General features: G+C 40.5%; 1 protein-coding gene across 2 annotated transcripts; it reads left to right on the top strand.

The window, feature by feature from the left end:
• The first annotated feature begins 6,348 nt into the window (after positions 1–6,348).
• LOC147641664 (uncharacterized) lies at positions 6,349–9,430 on the top strand. 2 transcript variants are annotated; one of them, XM_086797961.1, is made up of 2 exons: positions 6,349–6,864; positions 7,106–9,430. In XM_086797961.1, the coding sequence occupies exon 2, from the start codon at positions 7,238–7,240 to the stop codon at positions 9,254–9,256; it is 2,019 nt and encodes a 672-aa protein (XP_086654087.1). In that variant the 5' UTR covers positions 6,349–6,864; positions 7,106–7,237; the 3' UTR covers positions 9,257–9,430. The 2 variants fall into 2 exon arrangements, with proteins under 2 accessions (XP_086654087.1, XP_086654077.1); XM_086797951.1 differs by having other exon boundaries at positions 6,357–6,874.
• Positions 9,431–16,583: the final 7,153 nt, after the last annotated feature.

Here is a 16,583-nt window from a genome sequence, read left to right as displayed (position 1 = left end):
CAAGCAAGCTCTTAAGTCTTTCTATGAGTACAAGTCTCAATTTTGTAACCTAATTAAACTTGAGTCTAAGCATCATTAGTGTTGATCTTTCATCATTATGAGTGTACTTAGGTTCCATCCACCTTAGCTTAGTGTTTTGCATTATCACATTTATTCACAACTTCCATGACACAAGTACTCACGTTTTTCAACATCATATTAGAGCAAACTTAGCTCTTATTAGGAGATTGAGTGTTTAGAAATTATTAGAGCCTTAGGGGCTAGCCATAGCAAGTGATTTGGGTTTATAGATTTTATATTATGTTTTATTAATATTAGAGCTTCCTCTATCTCAAGATTTAGCCTAGGAAACCTTGTTTAGCTTAGGAATTTCATCCAAATGTTGTTATTAATATTATGTTTTATTAATATTAGAGCTTAATCTATCTTAGGATTTAGCCTAGGAAACCTTGTTTAGCTTACGAATTTCATCCAAATCTTCTTCTATCAATGCCTCCACTAGAAAAGGAAAGGGTTGCAACTCTCTCTGAATCTGTTCATTTCTCTATAGTAAACTCTACTAGTAGTAAGCTCGATTCAGTAAGCAACTAAAGCTCTAAGCGGCCATCATAGTAGCCATCATTCTATTAAGCTACTCAACATAGGTGCATTGCTTATAGGGCTCTTTGAAGAAATTTTTTGAAGCAACATATTAATAGAGGGAACCTTGGCACATCAACAGTAAAGCAAGCAATGAATTTTGAAATCTAGAGAGAAAACAAAACTACAATAGTCAGCATCAAGAGCGCATAGCAAGAACAATTGCCGTTGCAGCTCTTGAGCTTGGTGGTAGACTCCCTAACAAAACCATGTGCAATCTATAGGTGACTCTAGCATAAGTACAACTGAGGTCTCAAAAATGCATAACACATGCAGCAATCGACGACTACAAATGACTGCAAACAAGTGTATAGTATATCTGACAGTAGCAAAGAGAGAAGGAAGATCTTCAATTGTAGAAACTTGGTTTGGTGATTGTGAGAGTTGAAGCAGCTTGCCGCCGTTGCCAATGCCAAGAGCAAGGGGAGTCAACCATCCAATCTTCTAGGTAAGGTTAAAGGTCACCTTTTAGGGCCTTGATGTAAAGGGTCCTCCTTAAGAGATAGTTTACATGACAAACAGAAGACATGGCAAGATCATCATGGAAGGAGTAACACCTAGGCAATGCACCTCATCATCAAAGCAACATTCATTAATCAAATCAATGTTCAAACAAGCCAAAGAAGTAGACAACGACAAAGAAGACTCCACGCAACAACAAGAAGAAGAACTATGTGGACAAGAAGAGAAGCTAGGAATCAACATCGACATGAGGAAGAAGTCTTCATCAAGAAAAGGAGAGGAGACCACATGGCACCTCACTTATCTAAGCAATTAATAAAAATAAAACCTCACTACCCAAGCCTATCTTTCAGCGTACATGTTGTAAAAAGGGATACCATATGAGTAGACACCCATCTCATCTCATTTCTATTGTTTCCACCACACCTTACCACCTTAAGTAGCTATGTTAGCACTAAGAAGGGGTGATGACATGTTGTAGCCAAGACTTACCACATGAGAGTACCAAATTAAGTACATGTGGGGGTATTGGAGTTATAAAACCTCACATCTAACCACCTTGCAGTAGCCTAATAATATGGCACCAAAAGGGGGTGTTTAGAAATATGGTGCCATGGAGCACAAGGAAGGTAGGGAGTGAGTCCCAGTCTAGTAAAGATCCACATGAGCAAGTATGAAATATCTTACATGAGCTGAAAAAAGCTAAGTTGTACCCATCTCATATAAAAGGGATCATTTTCAAGCAATCAAATCAAGTAAGCTCTCAAGTCTTTCTATGAGTACAAGTCTTAATCTTGTAATCTAATTGAACTTGAGTCTAAGCTTTATTAGTGTTAATCTTTCATCATTATGAGTGTACTTAGGCTGCATCCACCTTAGCTTAATGTTTTGCATTATCACATTTGTTCACAACTTCCATAGTCACAGGTACTAATCTTTTTCTTGACACTTCAACTTAATTGAGAGTTAGTTTTTTATGATAGGTTTCGTCCATGTCCATTGTGAATTTGTTGTTGTTGTGTCTATTATCTTACTTCAAAGACAAAATAAGATTAACCTTAACATCGTGAAAAATCTTTAACTAAATGTAACTGCTCATGGACGGGGACAAGGATACCCCTAGGTTATTCCATCATCTTTAAAGGCCTCTTCTTGTGTGGTTTAGCAGTGGTGCCTCATTGATATTGGGTTGTTCCTCATGGAATGGTTCAATAATGGTTGGGGCTCATGCATCTAGGTGATGAGGTGGTCAAGGTGAGTGAGAAGCTTTAAAATGAGGGGAGGGGGTGGGATTGTTGAAATATGGTCTACATAAATGTGTTGTATGGTCATATATAAATCCTTTGTGGTAGATTACATCAAATTATAGGCTAAGGGCAAAGGTTTACATAATTATGGTTACTTTGTGTGGTACCATGGACAGATAGGTCAATCTAACATTCATGGCACCTCTATTTGGTGGAAGGCACATGGCCAAGTTGGTTAGGCAAGTGGCTCTAGGTGCCCCCTTCTTGAGAGCCTATATATTTGAGGGAATCACACTATATAGAACATATGTGTGAGAGCTCTAGTATTTGTCATCTCTCTTTGTGAGTAATATTAAGTGGTTCTTTGTGGGAATCTTGGTTTCTGCATAGTGTTAAGTTTTAAGTCTTGTTATGTGAGTAATGTTTTGTGTTAATCTTGTGTATGTGCTTAGTTCTTTAGTAGATGGCATCTCTTTAACAAATCTTCATCAAGGGTTGTTAACGACTCATGATCAATCTATAATTGGGTCATCTAGCATATGATAATCTTAGTGATTTTATTTTTGTTACGGGAATCCTTTTTGTACTTCTTGAAGAAGTAGTTAAATACTCACAAAATACATCAATTATTAAAACAAAGACTTGAAATTAAATTAAAATCAAATAACGTAACATATCATCAAACAAAGAAAATAAAGCATCATCATCATCATCAAAAGATAAGATAGAGAGTACCACACAAAGGAAACAGATTGGGTGCAATCTTCCCCCCTCAAGCATGTAGCTCCCTTTCCCCACGACTTGAGTATTTTAAGAATTTTATAATAAAAATAGCCCCCTCAAGCATGTAGCTCCCTTTCCACGACTTGAGTATTTTAAGAATTTTATAATAAAAATAGCCCCCTCAAGTATGTAGCTCCCTTTCCATGACTTGAGTATTTTAAGAATTTTATAATAAAAATAGCCCAAGGATCTAAGAATAGATGAGCGTACATATTGGGCTTCCTTCTCCCACTTTTGGGGTATTTCTTTACACATTTTTAACTATATGAAATCTCCTAAGGTTTGTACATATACAAACTTTTGCCTAAATAAAATAGCTAGTGGGCCTTGTTACAAAAAATGACTGTGCACATTTACACCTATACATTAATTTTGTGCCAACTTGCACTTTCCATTAAACTGAATCTTGCACAAATTAAATTAAACATATTTTGGTATAATTATTAATTCATAAAAAATATGATAAAATATATACTTGTAACAGTCCTCCTGTTTGAAGAAGCAATTGTCCTCAATTGCATAAGAAAATGCCAAGAGAACAAGATTGTTGATGTTATAACCTGCAAGGTAAACTCAGAGGTCCGAACATGGCGCAAAGGCATAGCTCAGAGGTTCTCATGGACATGGAATACCAATCAAGAAAACTCGTGCGACACCAAAGTTGGTGATCATGACAGTGATTATCAAATCAAGATAACATGTACAAAAGTTTAATACAAAAGAAAAATGATCATCATCTTCACACCACTGCACAATCCACCAGCCATACAACACCTCAATCGGTACTCTCGCACACCTCATGCAGTGCAACACCTCAATCGGTATCCTCGCACTTCTCGTTGCTATACACAGACGGTATCCACGTTGTCCAGAGATATAGACAACCCATAAATAATCAAATAACAGCCATACACATGTTTGCCGGGCGTAAGTACCCAAGGAATCACCTCTCCATACGAACCAACTAAAACAAACAGTGAAGGCATCCACACATGTTTTCCAGGCGTAAATACCCACGGAATCACCCTTCTATACGAACCAACTGAAACAAACAGTGAGGACACAAAAGCATGCCATATACGGGCGTCCCCGATATACGATAGCATAAACGCATGAGAGGATGGCTTTATGATTGATGTGGAAGACTAGATCTACACTAAATGCATATGCAGTGAACCAATCAAATGAACGTATGTAAGATGAGTCTATGTGTCCCATACCACAAAGGCACGTTGTACATGCACACATAGGATGGTAGAAAGATAGAAGATATAAATGTGTCTGGAGTAAGTATATAAAACCAATCTGATGTCCCATACCACCATATCAATTTCATACATTACTTCCTTTAGAATAAAAGTTTGAGGGCAGAGTGGCTAGCTCCCTCTGAAACTTAAATTCCGACGTAAATTTTCTCTATTTAAGAAATTTTATTTAATATGGTATGAGAGCTTCCTTTCATGGGAGTGTCCTTAATCAATTGTTGAGAGAGAGGGCATCTTTCTCTTTGTGTGTTATGCTTTATGAGTTTGTGTTTAGTAAGAGTCATCATTGAGTCTCATTTCTTAGTGGAGAGTGAGTTTCACATCATCTTATGAGCTTAGTGAAGTCCTAAACACTTCATGTAGATTGATCTACATCCCTTGATTCATTATTATTGGAGTGAGGGAGAGGAGACATTCTTCGTGGAGTCTTTGTGGAAAGTATTCTATGTGGGAATGTGGGTGAGTTTTGCAATGTCTCATTCATCCTCTTTGTGAGTTTCTAAATATCTCCTTTATCCTCTTTGTAAGATAGAAACAGATAGCTCTTGTATCTCTACTTTGTGAGCACTAGGCTCTAAGCCCTGTGTGAGTGAGAGAAAGGTTGAAAGAGATGAGAAGAGAACGATGTCTACTATGATTTCAAGCCTTAGTTAACAACCATTCAGGCTCTTCATGATTTCTATTTGAAGATTTGAGTCCAGCCCTCCTATGAAAATCTGCACCTTAGATCAAAGACGGTCAAGTCACGAAGCAAGGTGGTGCAGAAAAGCGGCCACTTCACCTTTAAGCTCTATGTGGGCGCATGAGAAGCAATAACTGAAGTGCAGATCTGTGTGTCAACTTCTCATTTATGTGTCAATTTTTTATCCACTTTTTAATTATAGAAGCTTTACATTTATTCATAATGTGGCTTCGTGTCCCTTTATATGTCACTCAAGTGTGGGCGTTCACACAAGCATCAATTCTAACATTACTCCTTAATGTGAAATCTCAGCATTGGGTATGTGAGAGCAACTATTAGTTTTTGCTTCATAAGAGTGACAATTAAAATGATGAGAAGAGGATGTAGTAGATGCCAAATGTATTGTTGATGTTGTCCATATAGATTTGTCAAAGTTGATCTTTTTCTTGACAACCACAAGACACATGTTCCAATTTGATGTTGAAACATTGGACTTGATGGTAACCGCAACACCTGTTCCAATATGATGTCGAAACACGTATTCTTCCACTCTCAGACTTGCCATCTGTATTCTCCCCCTCAAGTTGAGTAGTGGAATTCCACGTATTACAATGGTACATGTCAAAAAATAGAGTGTGTATGAGTTCATATGATCAATGAATATCAAATGAGATGGGATGTTATTTACAAATGTGTATGTATAATTAAGTTAAAATGTCATGCTCAGTGGCTGATTTGTTTTAGCTTGTCAAAGATAATGGATGTGTTTATTATTGTTATTTTTGCTTAAAGGAAAAAAAGTTGTAGGTTATGTTCCACTTTTGATTTGGCCATGATTATTATGTTCTTGATTCTTTTGTTTTTGGGTGGTCATTGATGTCACTTGAGTGGTTAATGTTTTCACCCTTTTAATTCCAATTGGGATTGTTGGGACGGTGCTTGTCATCATCCCTATGTGTTTTTTTAAAATATTTTCCATCATGCCTCATTGGGCTGAAACAGTTTCTTCTCGGAATAAGCTTTTGCTTGGACTCAAAGTTGCTCAAACACTCATTTTATGATTCCAACTACACATTGATGCCCTTTTATAGGCTCTCAATTCTCCTAAAACAGTTGTGAGTACAGCTTTTTAAAAGCTATTTTAAAAGTTTCTAGAAAACTCTACGAAACGCTTGCCCGTGGGAAAGCTTCCTTTTACACACACACACACACAAAATTGGTGTCGACTGCATACAAATCATTTATGATGAAAATCACTCTTTTTTAATGTTTCCAAGAATAATTGCGAGTGCGTGCTGAACATTTCTCTCTTCTGCTTCGCCCTCAAACTCTCTCTCCTCTACTCGCGAGATCTCCTTTCTCTCTCTCGATGGAGTTCTGTGCGCTGCTTCCTTTTCTCACCTCTAATAAAGTTTTTTAAAACTTCTTGGGCGGCCAAAGTTGCTTAAGTGGGCGGCCTTAGCTTCAAATTGGACGGCCGATCACATCCCCTATGGTGGTCAGCCATGACTTTTGTGAGGGAAGGCCTTTCCCCTCCTCTCATCTCCCCATTCGATGCCCCTTCCCGTGCGCTACTAGTTTGAAACCTGCACCATCGTTTCCATGAAAATCTCTGCAAGGAAAGTTTCCATGGGAGCGACCTGTGTTCAATATTGTAATACTTTCTCCCCCACTCCCCCCACTAATCTTGGGCGCGACTCAGCTCTAAGCTCTTTGGGGTTTCCGCACAATCTGAACCGCGCCTGCTAGGCCAAAAATATGAACTTGTAGCCTGTAGGCTTCAGCTGTAATAGGGGGTAATCGAATTCCTCCCAATATTCTTCTCTCTCTCTCTCTCTCTCTCTCTCTCTTCAAATTTTTATATGTGCATTAGGGTTTTTATTGCTGTTTCTCTGTAAGCAAAGGGTGTTCGTGGAGACGCAGATGTTGGTCGTATGTGTGTTGCGGTTTGTTTGGGTGGACGTCATGCTGGCGTGAAGGGATACTTTATTAGCAGCAAAATGATCACGGCTTTGTCTGTCTTGTAGATCTATGTGTCGTGGAGGACAAGCTGGGAAATGGAAGAAAAAAGGGGAAAGGGAGCCTGAGCCCTCCCCGGCAACGCTGGTTATGAATGAAGTGCATGTGGGTAGAACAAAGGCATTGAAATATTAGCTCAAATGCGGGTATGTGGAAATATGCTACCGGCAAGGCAGTTTTCTAGCGATGAGACACCACTTCGAGCTCACTTGTCCGATGTTATCATCCAGAGGAGCCCCTCGGAATACCCAATTCGGGTGGTCGATGTGGTCGAGACACTCAGGAATCGCAGAACGGTTGTATTCAAGAAGCCGGATGCATGGCAAGATTTCCATATCATATCCCATACCTGGAGCCAGATGGTTCGTGACTTATCCATCGAAATCGGAGCATCAATAGCGCTTACAGCCAGCACTGGCAATTGTGGCCCCATCGATTCATATGCAGCGGCGTTCCAAGAAGCTGATCTAAGCAGGAACAGGTGCTATGTGGAACTGAGCAAGCTGCTGGGGTGGCTGGCCAGGGATGGCGTGAAGGGCGTTTGGATGGACGCTCTGTGCATCAACCAAAAAGACATAGATGAGAAGAGCTTGGAAATTGCCCGAATGGGAGACTACTATGGCAAGTGCCAGGGATGCTACGTGATCCCCAATGGCATTGGGCAACCGTATGGCCGCCTCTGTGCCCAACCATTGCCCTTTGAAATAGAGCAAAAAGAGCGCCGGCCAGTTCAAGTGCTTCCTCGATGGTTCTATCGCGTCTGGACCTTACAGGAGTATCTGCTCCCTAGCCGTATCATATTCCTTGTCGGAGACCTTCACCCTGCCTTCATTCGCCTGATCAATGCCTTCATCAGCTCCAGATCAAAATCAGCTGTCGGATTCTGTAAGTGCTGCTGCCAAACGGAGGACTGCTTGGGCTTGCTCTACCGCAATATGAATCCTCATCATCGCCACCCCGATCCTGTTCAGGCTGAGAAGGATGCTCTGGTGTCTGAGGCTTTCATGAATCATGTTGAGAAGCTAATGGATGCTGGTGATCAGTCGATGAGCAGTGTGGAAAGTCTGGCTATGTCACCTGCATTAGAGGCCATAGATTGCTCACAAATCCTGGTGAAATCAGAGGAAGTCTGTGGTGAATGTGGAAGCAGGCCCCACCTCATTAGAAGAGTTGCTAATTGTAGCACCATGTATTTTGTGGAGGCTCCAGCGTACGATGTTCTGCTTTGCTTAAGCGCTGGATCTAAGTGGTCAACGGAAGTAGATGTTTCTTCGTCGAAAGTGCGAAGCACAAAAGAAGCAGCTAGTGCAAGAGAAAAGAAGTTCGATAGCTTGGAAGTTTTCTGGCTGACAGCGGTGCGAGACTGCAGCCATGAGGAGGACCGGGTGCTGGGGATTCTGGGTCTGCTTGATGGTTTCCATGAAGTGCCAGATCAGCTGAGGGCAGACAAGTCATTGGAAGAGCAGGTGCTCTTCGTGGCTAGGCACAACTTTGAATTTGCCTTCTCCTTAGTCATTTACAGTTCGGATTATTTCTTACAGGTGCCAGGATTATCCTGGGCTGCTGATCTCAGAGACAATGGCTCCAACCCCAGTGGTGGTGGTGGCTTGATTCCCTCTGGCATTTTCAACTCGAGATCAGGAAAGTACGCTTATGGCTGCGTGCGCTTGGCCCAAATCACCAAGGTTACTGAACAAGGCTTCCTCCATGTGTCTGCTAGAGTTGCTCGAGGACGGCTCAGATACCTTGCTCAGAAATCTAGCTGGCGGCTGCATAATGTGGAAGGATGCCCTAGTATAGATGGGGCAGGAATTCCAGATACAAGAGATCTCCTATCCACAACCCTGAAGGTGGGCCAAATCAGAGATGATAGAGGCTGCCCTCTCTCCTTGCTAGAGTTTGATGTCCACCTTATTATCTTGGAATCATTCATCAAACCAGGCCGTGGCGTAGGTGGACCTGGACACCCATGCGTCCGAATCATGGTTTGTTGCGGACAAAGCCCACGATCCAATCTCCACAATCTGTGCAATACTTACGTTTCTGCAACTGAAATACTAGCTGACTCTGCATCTACACCCATTGATTGCCAAGTTGGTGGATATGGAAAGGATATACCTGGGGAGGCCCTCACCAATAGACGCATTGAGTTCAAATGAGGGGAAAATCTGTAACTAAGGTTTGCCTTGTTTTGATGATTGTAACTAATTGTCAGGGCAGTTAGCCTACTTGTAAGTTTTACCCTTGATGGATGCACAATGAATGCATCTACAAATGAACTTGCAAAATACAGTTATGCCACGGTCTATAAACATCACTTTTTTTCATCTTAAGGCTTGTCTGCAAGGCAACTGCTTTTGTGCAAGGATTTCATGTTTGTGCATGATTGTATGTCATTTTAGCTCTATCGGTGTTTGAGAAGCTTTAGCTGCAAAGTATGGTTTGAATATATTGGCTTGCTCTTGGACAGAGGCTTGAAGCAAGCAGAACAAATGAGACTTTGGCTTGGATACTGCAACAGATGAGACTTTGGCTTGGATATGGTGTTGGGCGTATCTTGGAAATCTCGATTTTTGTAAATTAGTGACAAAAAAGTGTGTGGGCTTTTTTTTTTTGTGGGCTTCATAAGTTGCTTTAGCAAGCACATGTACATACAAGGCAAGCCGCTTGACTAGCACCACTTGTCGGGTTACCTTCAGTGCCTGTTTGTGTGTTTTTTGAGGTGCTACTTGTATATAACTTAAAGTCATGTAAAAACTAAGTGAAGTTCAATTTTTTGCAGGTTTTTGGTCGTTGAGCTTCTTCCATGGTTTTATCTTGCAGTTTTTGCCCTCGACTAGCCCTGTCTACGTGTAGCTCTGCCTGGACAACACCCTGTTCGCCTCAATTTTACATGTAGATGCATAAATTTTCAGAATTTGTGATGTTCAGAGCTTTTGTTGCAGAAATTGCAGAGAATTTTTGAGGCTTTAAAGCATTCCTTTTGGAGTTGGGATTTGGGAGTTATGGTCAGTTTCTCGCAGTGCACAGTCTATGACAACCTGCAGGCAGTGTTGTGTAGAATGACCTGTGGTGGCTTACAAGTGTTGTAGGCTATGTATGTTTGAAAATTGTGGTTTGAGGAATGTTTTTGTGAAGGGGGAGGTTTCTTTTCTCTAGCACAATGACTGACGTATACCGTAAATCCATATCTGGACAGGTGCTTCTTTGCTTTGGTGGTGGTCTTTTGGGTAGACGCTAGCTTGTAAATTCGCAAGAGGTTGTGTTTCCTTTGGTATGGTGGTTTTCTTAAAGTTGTTTGCAGAGGTTTTGGTGCTCTTTATTTGAAGATTTAACACTCTTGGGATACATTGCTATAGAGGTGTCCCTTCTTTTGTTTTCCCGACAGTGTTTTGGTGCCCTCCATTGAGGAGTGTTGTCTTGAGTTACCTTAGTTTTGGTCATTTATACAAAGAAGTGCAACCATGGTGAAGATAAGTGATGTTTTATTTAGGATGAATGATGTGATGAAGCAATTGAAGCTAAGCACATTAGAAGAGTTGGATATGTATTACAAGAGGTTTTGCTCTCTAAAGCAAGAGCTAGAGGTGCTTGAGGATATGGTTTTGGATGCCAAACAAGAGAGGTTCTTATTCATTGGCACTCTTCCAGAGTGCTTGGACTCTTCCAGAGTGCTTGGGCATTGAGGTTGCTTGTACAGACTTGTTAGGTGTGAGGAGCATAGTCAATTTCCTGAAGCAAGATAGATGTTTTGAGTATGTAAATGAATCTTGTGCTTTTTCGTGGCTTACACATGAGAAATCCTCTGTCAACAATGATGATTGTAGCACTGATACAAAGGTTGAGTCACATGCATATGATGATGTTTTATCTTTTGATGGTGCAAATCTTAATGAGGAGTTATGTACAAGCACTAATGTGATAGAGATCTTGGAGTGTATGTATGACAAAGAGAAAAACGATATGGCTAGTTTGGATGCATGTGCGTATGCTTGTAAAGATGTGGTCTTGTCTAGCCCTATGTGCTTGAGTTATATACCTATGGATGCTCCAATTTGCTATACAAATGATATGCATGTTGACACTATGGATGATATTTTCTCTCCTCCATCTTATGAGTTGATATGGTATCCTGATGAGTTGTGGGCATGTGGATCCATTTGGGATGCTGATATGGATGTTGAGAATGATGTTGATGCGGTCTTGGGTGATATCGGTGTACATGCTAGTTATACTCTTCGTTGCAATCAAGAGATGATATGTAGTCAAGATGGTAGTTCTGAGGTCTTTGTGGATGATGATACATCTTTTGATTGGGGTTTTGATGATCCTGAAGTGGAAATGGATGAGAAAATGCAAACCAATGTGTTATGTACAATGTCACGATTGCAGAAGCTGAGAGAGACCTCACATGCTTGTGTGGCTATTGAATAAGAGTGTGACTTGGAAAGTTGGGACAATCATGGTGATGTAGATGCATTGTATGTTATGCCTTGGCTTGAGAGGAGTGTCATGCACATGTATCATGATGGTGGGAATGGTGATGCATTGCCTTCTTCTTTGTATGACATGAATGTTTATGGTTGGAGCTTACCAAGGCTATGGGATTGGCCTCTTGACATAGAAGGATGCCATTATGTGTGCCCATTGGATGTAAGGGATTCTACTTTTTCATTTGATCGTGGAAAGAGTCTATGATGCTTATGTCTTTCTCTATGATGTACATGTGTACATATAGCTCGTGGATAAGCTACTACTGAGCATGAATGCTCCAGCAGACTTGAGGATTGGCAAACTATGTTGGGCGTATTTTGGAAACCCCAATTTTTGTAAATTTGTACATATACGCGTGACAAAAAAGTGTGTGGGCTTTATAAGTTGCTTTAGCAAGCACATGTACATATAAGGCAAGTCGCTTGACTAGCACCACCTGTCGGGTTACCTTCAGTGCCCGTTGACTAGCACCACCTGTCGGGTTACCTTCAGTGCCCGTTTGTGTTTTTTTTTGAGGTGCTACTCGTATATAACTTGAAGTCATGTAAAAACTAAGGAAAGTTCAAGAAAAAATCAGTTTTTTGCAGGTTTTTGGTCGTTGAGCTTCCTCCATGGTTTTGCCTTGCAGTTTTTGCCCTCGACTAGCCTTGTCTACGCGTAGCTGTGCCGGGACAGCACCCTGTTCGCCTCAATTTTACGTGTAGATGCATGAATTTTCAGAATTTGTGATATTCAGAGCTTTTGTTGCAAAAATTGTAGAGAATTTTTGAGGCTTTAAAGCACTCCTTTTAGAGTTGGGGTTTGGGAGTTATGGTCAGTTTCCCGCAGTGCATAGTCTATGGCAGCCTGCAGGCAATTTTGTGTAGGGTGACCTGTGGCGGCCTACAAGTGTTGTATAGGCTATGTATGTTTGAAAATTGTGGTTTGAGGAATGTTTTTGTGAAGGGGGAGGCTTCTTTCCTCTAGCACAATGGTTGACGTATGCCGTAAATCCATGTCTGGACAGGTGCTTCCTTGCTTTGGTGGTGGTCTCTTGGGTAGACGCTAGCTTGTAAATTCGCAAGAGGTCGTGTTTCGTTTGGTATGGTGGTTTTCCTAAAGTCGTTTGCAGAGGTTTTGGTGCTCTTTATTTGAAGATTTAACACTCTTGGGATACATTGCTATAGAGGTGCCCCTTCTTTTGTTCCCCAACAACAACGGCAACAGATGAGTGATAGACACAGAGTTACATGAGCAGCTGAAGAAATCTGGGTCTCCGTGGAAATAGCTCCTTTCCCATGACCAGGCATGTTCTCACAGGGTTGAACCTCCTGCTGCCTGCCACCGAATGCCATTCTCAAGAGATGGACGCAGGTTCCATTCAGCGGCTGACTACTATGACAAGAGGTAGATGAAGGTTCCATTCAAGAGATAGATGAAGGTTCCATTCAGCTACGTCGAGAATGGCCATACTGAGGAAGCACAATAGTGTTTTGAGATTAGCAGGTTTTAGAATGAGGTTCACGATGATTACAATAAAACTAATGGTTAATGACTCAATGCCAAAATGTATTTAAGAGAGTGAGGTACTACATAAATATTGAGGCTTTAAATGGGCATGTGCAGGAATGTGAGAGAAAGCCCTAGAACGTATGTTTCCACCCATGGATGTGGGAAACGGTGTAGGCTAATGTGGGAATGATTGGTGGGTGGCTTGACATCAAACAAGTAGGATATGGTAGGACGATTGAGAGATTATAGCTTAGGTAAACTTCTCATGTAGTTTCCTTGGTACAGATGATGTATAAGATGATGTTGGGGGATAAGAGGAGTTGCCCATAAACGTGAAAGTCATCTCGACTACATTCTCCCTTCATATCTGTTGAAAACAACCTAGAGTTTCCTTGTTGCAACCCATGTTGGGCATACCATCCTTTTGCATGCAACCCAAGGAGCGTTGCACCGCTGCGCAAAACCTATGCTCAGCAAACTCTCCAATCAAGGAATTTCATAAAAACACATCATGATCAAATATGTTGCTGAACACACCTGTTGTGCCTTTGCAACCACTCAATTGTGCATACATGTCAACCAAAGCTTTGCCGGCTTTTAAATCTCTTTCAAGCTCCTCAATAGCAACCTCTACTTGTAACTCTTGACCCATTTTATATATCATCAATTAGTGACCCTTGGCTACTACATGTCGTCAACCTGCATACGAAAGTCATGACATTTGGACAAATGCGCTCCCTTTGGATCTGCTTCAAATAGCTAAAGGCCTGCTTAGAAAGCCCATGTGCCCAATGTAGTCTCTAGTAATATTTGTCCTTGCTACAAGAAGTTGAAATATTACATATTGGGCCTCTTATAGAGAACCACATGTTTCGCAACCACTATGCATCCCAACTGGATATCAGTCTCCTAAGCGATGTGATATTGATATCTTGTAACTCTTGACCTTTTGAAAAAAAATTTAAACTACAACAAGCTATCAAGCTATATGCTGCAAAGATCACAGAGGCTCGTCAAGCGCGCTTCTATAAGGAAGCCCAACTATGCACACATAGTGCAAACATGTAAATTTCATTCCCATGCATCCTTGGAAATCTCAACATGTCCTTTCCGGCCTGTGCCACATCTATGAGCTTTCAAGCTACACACATAAGAAACCACATTGACTAGCATACCATCCGTTTGCATGTGATTCAAGCAGCCAGCTTGTGCCTCCTCACAAAAACCATTCGCCGCATGGCTACCATTCTCAACATACCCTCCAACATCAAACCACATCACAATCTACCAGGTTATCAAATTATCATTATTTATCCATTCATAATAAAAATACTCGCCTTTGACAAAATATTCTCTTACAAAGACCTCATTCAAGCTATATAAGTCAAAAGTTTCAAGGTTTTCTTTATGCAAAGTTATTGTATGCAAATGGCTCTAAGTTTGAGCAGAGGAATTCACCAACTCCCTTATGGGTAGGGCTTACCCTTCCAATCCTCAACACAAAGTTGAATCTCTCTCTCTCTCTCTCTCTCTCTCTCTCTCTCTCTATATATATATATATATATATATATATATATATATATATATATATATATATATATATATATATATATATCTTCTTCTCTCTATATCTATTTATTTGCACTTCAAACAACTCTTGATGAAGAATTGTTGGAGGATAAAAGCACAGAACAAGGACTCAAAACAGATTAGAAAGAGGTTGAGGAAGCGGTTTCCTTGCTTACACAAAGAGGCAAAAGTGAAGGGACAAGAGGTTGAGGAAGCGGTTTCCTTGCTTGCAAAGAGGCAAAAGTGAAGGGAAAAGATGATTGTGGCTACAACTGTTTCAACTCCTACTACAATAACACAAACAAGTAAGCCGACTATTGTGAATCCTAAAGTTGAAGATTCTGTTGGGAACGAGTTAATGTAAGGTATGCGAGAGTTGCAATTGAAGATAGCAAAATTTGAAGACAAAGGACAACCCTCTGAGCAAAGGCCACAAACTCGTGGAGGTTCTGTCTCTAGGTGCATATGGTGTGATGGCACAAATCACTTTTGAAAGGATTGTGATACATTCAAAGATGCATTAGGTAAAGGTATTGTCTTCTTTAAAGATAGTAAAATTCACTTGCGAGAGACTGGTTTGCCTCTTGGTACCAACTTTGAGAAAGGTGGCATGAGAAAACTTTTGGATGATATGGTAGCTAAACATGCTTTTGCAGTTTTGGAAGTTGCTACATATGGGGTGCAGGTTGAACGTGTGATAAAGAAGGGAGTTCAAATTAAAGAGAAGTTTGAACAGGATGATGAGATTTGGCCATATGCAATGAGGACAACAGGAGGAGGAAAGATTACTAGAGATGCTTTGCATCAAGTTGGCAATTGTATTCAAGAAACAATAGGTTGGGATGATCCTGTTGACTCTCTTTCCGTGTATCCGTATATTGCAAGAAGTCAAAAAATGAAGCTATTGTTGAAGAAAAGCGCAAGACGGAAGATGATGAAGAATCTGATGTCGTGCATAGAAGTCACTATTCAAGGAATCATTGGGCCAGAGCTACAATAGAGACTCTAGTTAAGGTGGGAGATCTTGAGAAGAGCCATGTGTTGCACTAATAGATCACGGTTTAGAAATCAATCTTATGTTAGAGAGTCTTTATTTAAAAGGCGGGTGGCCGATTGACATGGACCATGGATGGAGAATTTGGGCTTCAAGAAATTCATCAGGAGATTTGTGGGATGAGCAAAATTTCTTTGTACAAGATATGTCTACTTACCCTTTGATTCTTAGACAGCCATACATTACTGCAGTTTGCATGGAGACTAAGGTGATAGATGACGGCTCTGCTTATACTAGAATAAGAAGTTGTGATGAAAAGAGTGCTGTCCAGTTCTTAACGATATGTGTGAATCATTAAAGGAATCGAGATAGTCTTTGTGAGTATCCTTTACCAAAGATTAGCAAAGAGTTCAAAGAGCATCGAGATATGGTGGGTTTTCAATGTGTACCATTATAAAGCGAGATTATGATGGTACTACTAGAAAATGGTTCTCTCCTAATCTACAAGATAAAGAAGTTTTTTCTACAAGATTCCTAGGATTGGCAGCATAAGGTTTCATATGTTATAGGAAGTTTTAGGGTTTACAAAGGAGGGAACGACAGTATGTTTGTGATGTTCAAAAGGGTTTGAAAGAAAGTGGTGTGATTGAAGATGATGAAGGTGTTTCAAGTGTTTTTGAAGAGGTTTCTTTTATTGATACTATTGGTGAACTTACATCCATAGTTGATTCTTGTTTGGAGAGTGGCAGTGAAGTTGTCAAAGTATGTTCTATGGACATGTACCAAGTAATTGAAGACTTCAAAGGCAATTTGTTTGCCAAAGTGGAAACAAAGTATAAAACTGTCGCCAAAAAGGTAAAACTTGTCGCTCAATCTTTACCTTCTGATAGCAAAGAGAAGATGGAGCAAGCTACAAAACAACCAAACCATCAAGATCC

The sequence above is a fragment of the Cibotium barometz genome, chromosome 1 (genome assembly GCF_041138505.1).
Source record: "Cibotium barometz isolate CiBa-2024 chromosome 1, ASM4113850v1, whole genome shotgun sequence".
Taxonomy (NCBI): Eukaryota; Viridiplantae; Streptophyta; class Polypodiopsida; order Cyatheales; family Cibotiaceae; genus Cibotium; species Cibotium barometz.
This window is presented reverse-complemented; position numbering and strand designations above follow the sequence as displayed.

Excerpts from the sequence above, each read along its gene's own strand:
- LOC147641664 (XM_086797961.1), top strand. The coding sequence starts at position 7,238 with ATGCGGGTATGTGGAAATATGCTACCGGCAAGGCAGTTTTCTAGCGAT.